The 8,731-nt window shown below is 60.4% G+C and overlaps 1 protein-coding gene across 1 annotated transcript; it reads left to right on the top strand.

The window, feature by feature from the left end:
• The first annotated feature begins 4,433 nt into the window (after positions 1 to 4,433).
• On the top strand, positions 4,434 to 5,582 carry ANKRD63 (ankyrin repeat domain 63). The gene has a single exon (XM_021695647.1). The coding sequence runs from the start codon at positions 4,434 to 4,436 to the stop codon at positions 5,580 to 5,582; it is 1,149 nt and encodes a 382-aa protein (XP_021551322.1).
• Positions 5,583 to 8,731: the final 3,149 nt, after the last annotated feature.

Genomic DNA, 8,731 nt, shown 5'->3' with positions numbered 1-8,731 from the left:
CACATCCATCTTGCATACACACTGGATACAGCCGACGGTGGACACTTGCACCCTGGAGCCGTGCCCTGTCTTTAGCTCTCCTGCTGGGCACTCAACGGCCCCATCTCCCTGCCAACCCAGGGGTAGAGCCATGCGGGGATGAGGGCCCAGGCCAGAGGAATTCACTGACCCAGGCACGTGGGCATAAGCCAGAGCCAGTATCAAAGAGAGCCCACTGGGGAGTCCCTAGTTTTTGCTAGCGACTGCTGAGGGGGAAGGAGAAACTGCCTTCCCCTAGCCTCTCAGCCAGGCCAGGCAGAATCTCTGGGCCCCCAGTGTGGAACTGGGAAGCCCAGGAATGGGCTAGGAGATGCAGTCCTGCCTCCTAGAGAGGCCTCTGCATAGCAGGTTGGGGGCTTCCCAGGGGGCCAGGCCCAGATACCCACCTCCCTGCTTTCTGTCCTCTGGAAAAAGGGCGAGGTGCCTCCTGGGAAAATGCCCTAGTCTTTGGGCCCTGGAGGTGAGTTCACTTCTGGCTGCAGGGGATGTGCAGGGGAGGAGTTAATGCCCTCCCTCAGGGCCCAGGGTAGGTGAATTCCTGCTGTGTATCTGTGGGGCTGGGACAAAGTTCCCTGTCCAGTCATTGTGCCTCCCTTTTACATTAAGGGAAGGGTCCCTACCCCCTTCTCAGTCCCATTGCTGACTCAGATACCAGAGTCCCCTGCTGACTCACCCCACCCCCTGCACCCCCCACCCCCCCTAGCTCTCTGGATCTCCCAGCCATGTGCCACCAGGCCCAACCCTGCTGAGCTGGTGCAACGTGACAGGCTGAGGGGGCTGGTGACACTTGAGGAGGAAAGAAGGGGGTCCGGGAGGGGGGCCAGCCACAGACAGAATGACAGACTGCAGACCCGAGCCTAGCTAGCGCCTCTGGGAGGAAGCCCTTTTGCCAGCCTGGGGCCTGCAAGGGGAGAGGCTCAGCAGGTGGAGGGGAGGGGGGGAGGGGAGTGCCGAGCGCCTGCCTGCTCCCTGCCTCAGCTCCATCTCCTGTCAGCCTTCGGCTCCCTAAGCGACAGCTTCTAATTCCGGCTGTAGGGGCCTCCGTGCTCTGCAGCACACACGCAGCTTTTTTTCAGTTTTGCTATTTCTTTTCTGTTCAGAACGTACTGAGCCTACGGAAAAGTCAGAGCAAAGGCTCCAGGGCCTGAGACCTGGCACCATCCCCCCACCCTGCCACAGGCCTGGCCGGGTTGGTGGTGGCAGGTGGACCAAATGCACTGGCTGCTTCTTCTAAAGAGTGGCCAGCACGGCGCTCTGGGCCAAGCCAGGGTGAGGCCCTGACAGGGACCTGCTCCCGCTCCCCCGCTTCCCTGGAACGGTCTCCAGCCACCCCGAGGCAGAGTTGGCTCGGGGAAGCTCACGGAGGAGGGGCCGTGGTTCTTTAGGACCAAGCAGGCGCCCATTGCATGCTCACACTGCTTCTCTCTTCTACCTGCTCTGTCACCACCCGCTTGTCAGGCTGGCCTGCCCGCCGCACACAGATTCCAGGGTTACCTCCTTCCCTGACTCTGGAAACAGAGAGAAGGGAAGAAAGCAATTTCCCTCATGCTGTGGAAAAGGGAGATTGAGTCACGAAGGGAAGGAAAGCCTTTCTTCTGCTGAGTAGAGGGAGAGCTTCCCTGCCTCCTTGCTGGGGTTGGAGAGTCTGTGCTCCACCCCCAGGTGACACCCCAGGTGGGGCCCCCACATTGGGGGTGCGATGGGACTTTCTGCACTCTGAATAACTGTGTGGCTCTTTCCCTGACACTGCCTAGCTTGACGTTGCCTAAAGCAGGCAAAGCTAGTATTGTGGGCTTCGCTTTGCAGATGAGACCACGCAGGCCTGGAGCCGCACTCTGGTAAAGGCCTTCAAGCTGGGACTTAACTCTGGGGTCAAATGCTGTGCCCTTTGTGTGGTACCATGAGAGAAAGTTGGCAGAGCAGGGGGATTAGAGAATGCAAAAAGATAAAGGGAATGGGGGCTTGACAGTATATACAGGCATACATCACCTGCACCCCCCCTCTGAATGGAGGAAGTGGGAGCCCCTGCTCCGTGGCTGGGCCCAGGATGCCAGGTGGCCATCCCTGAAGTCTAGGAGCTGGAGAAAGGCAAGAAGCCTGGAGTGCAGGGCTCTGTGTGCACTTTGCCACTCACCCATCTGGGCCCACTGTCTCCTTCCCAGAGGCAAATCCTCTTCTTGCCCAGAACCTTTCCCCAGACGGGCTCCTGCTGCATCTAATCATGGCTCTGCCCAGGCTCAGGGCAGCTTTATTATTCCCCTCATTTCCTATCTTCCATAGGAAGGTACTTGGTAAAGCAGCCCTCAGTACTGACCCCTAGAGATGTTTTTCTTGCTTCCATGTCCTTGCCTCAGTAACCCTGTCTGGAATGTCTTCCTTATTTCCACGCAGCCAGATCCCCCACATCCTTGAAGACCACCTGCGGAGTCCTACCTTCAGACTACCTGGGAGCCCCTCCACACCCAAGTCTACCTTTTCCTCTAAGCACTGTCTTGGTTTTGTTTGTATTTCACAGATGTATTCAGCGCTCAGCTGATAGCCTCTACTTTTTTGTCCTGGTCTTGTCTTCCTGCTTGAGGGGGAAGGTCTCTTCTATCCAGAACTGAGCTTCTGCTTCGGTATTTCCTACAGCTGGGAACACAATGCCTGGCTCATGAAAAGTCTCAGTAAATTCTGTAGTTGATAACTGATTCACTTCTTTACACTTCACAAATCTTCATTCCACCCCGAGACACTTACCCTTCCCCTCCCCCCCCCCCCCCCGACCCCGGCGGCTCTGAGGAGCCCTGACTCTCCTCAACCGAGGCCTGAGCACCACCGTCCCCCACCTCAGGAGGGACAGGGGATGCCGCAGGTTTTCCACACCCTAGTGACTCCCGCTCTTTTCTCCTTTCCTTCCAAAGGGGTCAGCTAGCAGTCAAAATCAGAGCCCGGTGGTCCGGGGGTGGGCTTGTGCTTCGGAGGGAGACGAGGACCGTAGGGGAGCCTTGCGGAGCTCTCTCACATTTTCCGGGGTGGCGGCCGGCCCGGAGGAGGCGGGGAGGCGGCGCGGGGGAGTTGTTAACGCGGCTGCAGCGCTCTCGAATCCCCAGGCGCCCGCCCTGGCCGCCGCGTCTCCGCTCCGCCTGCCTGTCAGCCGCCGGGAGCTGGAGCTCGGGCGCGTGGTCTGGGTTGGAGACGTCGGAGATTGGAGGGCGCAGTCTCCCCCCCCCCCCCCCGCTCCGAGTGAGCGTGTGCGGGAGGAACAATTGTGTGTGAGTGCGTGATTCGCTACACTTCGAGTGGCAGTTCTCAGCCAGAATAAGCGCCCCCCACCCCGCGCGCAGCGCAGGTACCCCCCCCCCAGCCCCCGCCAATTAATCCCCGTTCGCCTTTCGCCGCCGCCTCCCAGCTCGCTTATGGTCCAGTTCTGCCCTCGTGGGGTCCCGTTTCCTTCCAGCTGGACCGCTGGGGGCAGGCCTCCGTCTTCTCCGACGGGCCCGAGGTCCTAAGTTTCTAAGGAGCCGAGGGCACAGACTCCGGTAGGGGCGGAGGGCGGGGAGACGAGAAGAGACGACTGTGACTTTGGGATTGGCCTGGCCTGGTGCATGTGGCCCCCCAGCGAGCAGCCGCCGCCCCCGCCCCGCAACCGCCGCGGCAGCCCCAGGGGAGCGCGGAGGAGGAGCCGCTCCCCGACTTCGTGGCCCACGAAGGGGTGGGGGTCAGGGGCGGCCTCTCTCGCCGGGCGCATTCCTGCCCTGACGGCTCAGCCCGCTTCCAGGGCAGCCATTGCCATGGAGACCCCCGAGGCTATAAAGCCAGATACGCAGGCGGGCGGCGGCTCCCGCGCCGCTGAGCCCCCCAAGTAAGGAGCAGGCGCCCCGGTGTGGCCCGGCCCCCGCGAGCGGGGAGGAGGCGGAGGAGCGGCGCCAGCAGCTTGAGGAGCGGCGCGCCCCGCCAGGGCTGGAGGCAGGCGCGCTCGGCGGGCGCCACCGTCTCATCAGGGGAGCGGGGGCTGCCCCGGGTGCGGGTGAGTGGCGCGGCACCAAGCCACAAGGGACGGAGGGGCACCGGACACGCGGGAAACAGCGGGACAGACAGGAGGGGGCCGAGCTTTTGCTCCCGTAGTCTCGTGGCGGGCCAGGCGCGGAGCCCAGAGTAGCGAGCAACCTACACCTCCAGGCGGGAAGCCCAGGGAAGGAGCTGCGAGACACCAGGCGTGCCGCCCAGGAGCGGCGGGGAAACGGGAACCGCTGGGGCATAAGAGTGGGAACGTCAGGACCCTGGGCTGCAGCCGCCTACGCGCGGAGGGAGCCACACCAGAGCACCAGCGGGGCCCAGAGCCCGGCGGGGCGCGGGAACAGGGGCGCCCCCGTGCGGAGCTGCTGGGCCGCCTGGGAGCGGCGGCCAGGGCCATGCTCAAGCCCAAGGACCTGTGCCCCCGAGCGGGTACGCGCACCTTTCTGGAGGCCATGCAGGCGGGTAAAGTGCACCTGGCCCGCTTTGTACTGGATGCGCTGGACCGCAGCATCATCGACTGCCGCGCGGAGCAGGGCCGCACGCCGCTCATGGTGGCGGTGGGGCTGCCGGACCCCGCGCTGCGCGCGCGCTTCGTGCGGCTCCTACTGGAGCAGGGTGCGGCCGTGAACCTGCGGGACGAGCGCGGCCGCACGGCACTCAGCCTGGCGTGCGAGCGCGGCCACCTGGACGCGGTGCAGCTGTTGGTGCAGTTCAGCGGCGACCCCGAGGCGGCCGACTCGGCGGGCAACAGCCCAGTGATGTGGGCGGCGGCGTGCGGCCATGGGGCGGTGCTCGAGTTCCTGGTGCGCTCTTTCCGCCGCCTCGGCCTGCGCCTCGACCGCACCAACCGAGCGGGTCTCACGGCGCTGCAGCTGGCAGCCGCCCGCGGCCACGGGACCTGCGTGCAAGCCCTCACCGGGCCCTGGGGCCGCGCGGCCGCCGCCGCCGCGGCCCGGGGCTCCAACTCCGACAGCCCCCCTGGCCGTCCGGCTCCCGCGCCCAGCCCGGAGCGCCGACGACCTAGCCCCCGCCGCTTACCTCGGCCTCTCCTGGCGCGCTTTGCGCGAGCGGCCGGCGGCCACGGTCACGGCGGCGAAGCTGGGTCAGGGGGCAAGGCCTCGGGCCGGCACCGAGCACAGGGCAGCGAGAGGCCCGAGCTGGGCCGAAGCATGAGCCTGGCGCTGGGTGCTGTAACCGAGGAGGAAGCGGCTCGGCTGCGGGCGGGAGCCCTGATGGCTCTACCACACTCGCCTCAGTCTTCAGGGACCGGGCGGTGGCGTTCGCAGGAGGTGCTGGAGGGAGCGCCTCCGACCTTAGTGCAAGCCCCCATTGGCCTTAGCCCCCACCCAGAGGGCGGCCCGGGCTCTGGCCGTTTGGGTTTGCGTCGACGCTCCACCGCTCCAGACATCCCCAGCCTGGTCGGGGAGGCATCAGGGCCCGAGAGCGGCGCGGAGTTAGAGGCCAACGCTCTGCACCCCTCGGTGCCTGGGCCTCAGCCTTGGCAGGTGGGCACGGAGGCCGTGGTGCTGCATGCTCAGCGGTAAATAGCGTCGAGGTTGAGCCCTGCGTCCCCTCCTCTTATGTCTCTCCTCCACTGGGATTTCTTTTTTCCAGGTCCCTCACTTTCCCGGCAGTTTCCTGGCCTGTGATCCCAGAACCTGTCCCCACTGCCCAGGCCAGACCCCTACCAATCCTCTCTCGGAAAAGAACCCCTATTTTATTTCTTCTTTTTTTGTGCTTGTTGGTATTCCCTGCCTAGGTCTCCCACTGTCCCTGTAGCCTACCTTTCCTGTCCTGGAGGGGAGGAGTAGAAGAATGGTTCTATAGGCTACAGCCTTTCAGCCAGGAAGATGGACCCCCTACTCTGAGCCCTAAGGCTCAGTTCTGAGTCTTGCCGACTCCTGCTGGGTCACCTCCTCCTTACCAGTTTCCCATACCCTGGCAGCCAGACAGAAGAGTTGACTTGTAGAAAAAAGACCCAGCCTCCCCCCTCTGCCTAGTGATGTGGCCAGCAATGTTCCACGCCACCGAAGTCTCCCTTCTTGTTAAGTGTTGGAGAAGGAGAGCAAGGAGACCAGCCTTTGAGCCCTTCTGGACAGGAGGGCTGATTAGGAAGGAATCTGGAGGTTAAGTTTTTCTGGGGAGAAACTCCTGCCTCAAGAAGATGAGAGCATATTTAGGGAGGGCAGAGGCCCTGGTACTGAAGGCTACTTGTCCCCTGAAATAGCTTCTGGGTAATTTCAGCTCCGCAGACCCAGTTTTCAACTTCACTGATGATGTGGGGTCATTGCTCTACAGCAACGCCTACTGAGCCCAGCTCCCAGCACCTGAGCCCAGCTTCAGCTCAGCTGCATTTGTTTTATCTTTGAGGTCTCGCCCCTCAGGGCCCAGCCTTATTTCCTCTCACTCTTAGAGCCTGAAATGGAAAGGACTGGCACTTCCCCGCCCCCACCACCTCCCAGCTCCCCCGTCCCGCACGTGGGTGCTCCGGCAGGGTGGAATGGTTGCGAAGGCTTGGTTTAATTGTATTTCTTCCAATCCTCAAAGAACTCGTGTTTTGAGTCTTTGTATATGAAGCAGAAAGCAGCGGGTCTGATCCGAGGCTTAAGAACCTGACAATGTCTCTTTAAATAGAAGCTCTGCGAGGGGGATAATTGACTGAAGTGTTTGCCACGTTAAACGGCCGCGCGCGGGAGTCGGGAAGCCCACACGAGCCGCAGGTCCGGGTTTAAATTACATCAAACTCCTGCGAGAGCTGGAGGGGGGCTGTTAAAGGGCTCCTGCTTCTCGCGGGCCGTTAATGGAGGGCAGGGCGGATGATGGATGCTGGAGGTCGAGACCAAGGACCCCTGCCTCTGCCCCGGCGCGTGGGACGCAGGTCCGGCCCAGCTTCATTACTGGGCAGATTAGTGAATCAGAGGCAACCGCGGGGAGGTGGTTAAATGCCCTTTCCCGGCCTGGTCCTTCCTCTTCCCCTCCCTCCCTGCCCTCCTCTTTGTGCGGACCTAAGAAGTGTGCGTGTGTGTGTGTCGGGGCGGGGCGAGTTCTAGCGGGTCTGGCGATCGCGTGCCCCAGGACCCTGCGGAAGCGCTAGCACAGGTATCTGTGCGTCCAGCCCGCGGGATCGTTGGCGCTTGGGGGGCTCTTTGTGAACCCCCAGGGTTGAGCGTGCGGCGCCTCACCCATCTGAGGTGGGGTCTTTTCAAGACGTCGATCTACATGCCTTTGCAGAACGGAAGGTTTCTCACCAGTAACTCTAAGGGAACTTCCCAGAGCGAGAATGATCTGTGCTGAGAAACTGGTTCTGGAGGTGAGCGGGCCTGGTGTAGGTGTCAGACACCTCCCCAATCCTTCCACCCCTCTACGATCTGCAAGGCCGCGCCCTCTCCCCCCACCCCGCACTGGACGTGATCTCTGGTGCCCCCTGGTGGCAGCGCTGAGCTTTCCTCGCGGTGCCCTGGCTCGGAGTTTAGACTTCTGGTTTTACTTGGGATCACCGCAATGTACTTCTCCGTGTGCATTTACCCATGGAATCCTCTTCCTCTTGTCGTATGTTAAATCCGGATACTTGAAGTCATTTCCCAGCAGTGAAGTGAGGAACAATAAGCAAAAAACAAAACAAAACAAAACTCGGATTTGGAGTAGCAGGAGACGAGACCCTTCTTCACTAAGGACCCCAAGATCTTCCAAGTTAAGGCTCCCATGTCCAGAGAGCTCCTGCTCTGTTCTGAAAAACAGGAGTCTCCAACTCCTTGTTTATAATTTCTGAAGCTGCACTGTTTTCTTCTGATGAGATTTGTTTTCTTTTGGGGGGGGGTTGCCCTCCCCCTGCTCCTTTCTCCCCACACACCTGCCTCTCCTCAGTCCCACTGTCTGGGTGGTGGAACAATACAGAAGCACCTGAAAAGCCAGAGGGAGAGGATCTGGGGTGGGATGGGGGATAATTGGACATCCCACGTACAAACTCCTTTTTTTCTGACCCCTGCTTGCTCATTTATTCCCTTTCTGTGTTTAATTTTCACAGATTTTGTAATGGTGTAAGGATACAAGTATTTGGCTTCTTCAGAACACCATAAGGTCTGGGTTGAACAGTAGGCAGAAGGTGCTGTCATCTTTCAAATGTCGCTGACCTGTGGCTTTCTGGTTCATTGTCACCTCGGGGCCCTCCTTATTGAGTAAACAGCTGTGAGGGCTCCTCTCCACCGAGTTGCCAAGGGCTTGGTGGTTGAAAGCAATGTTTCTTAAACCACAACAGATCTTTCCTGTCTGCACTGAATTGTGTTTGACTGACTTGCCATTCTTGCAGATTTCTTACCGGGCCCAGCTTTGTGCAGAATTTCTCTGTATGTCACCGTATTTCGCCCTCCTGCACTTCCTTGTCATTGTCAGCCCCAGGGCTTTGAGGCTGGGGTCCTCTCGAGCTCACTCCACTTTAGAAGAGACTTTTCTAAACAGTTTTCTTTTCCAACTCTTGTTGCTTTCATCGTTGTGAAGAATCACCCAGGCCACTGGATCTCGGTACCCTAACATCAAGCTCAGAACTAGTCTGTGTGGGAGGCTAAATGACGTACACACACGCTTTTGGAATGACACTGTGTGGTGAAAGGACTATTAGAACTCAGAAGAATAGTTAATAAATCCAGTATTATTCAGTTGCAAGAACTGGCCTCTCTTTGCCTTCCCAGCGGCTCCT

This window comes from Neomonachus schauinslandi, chromosome 9, assembly GCF_002201575.2.
Source record: "Neomonachus schauinslandi chromosome 9, ASM220157v2, whole genome shotgun sequence".
NCBI lineage: Eukaryota > Metazoa > Chordata > Mammalia > Carnivora > Phocidae > Neomonachus > Neomonachus schauinslandi.
Note: the sequence above shows the minus strand (reverse complement) of the source record. Positions and strands in the feature narration are given on the sequence as shown.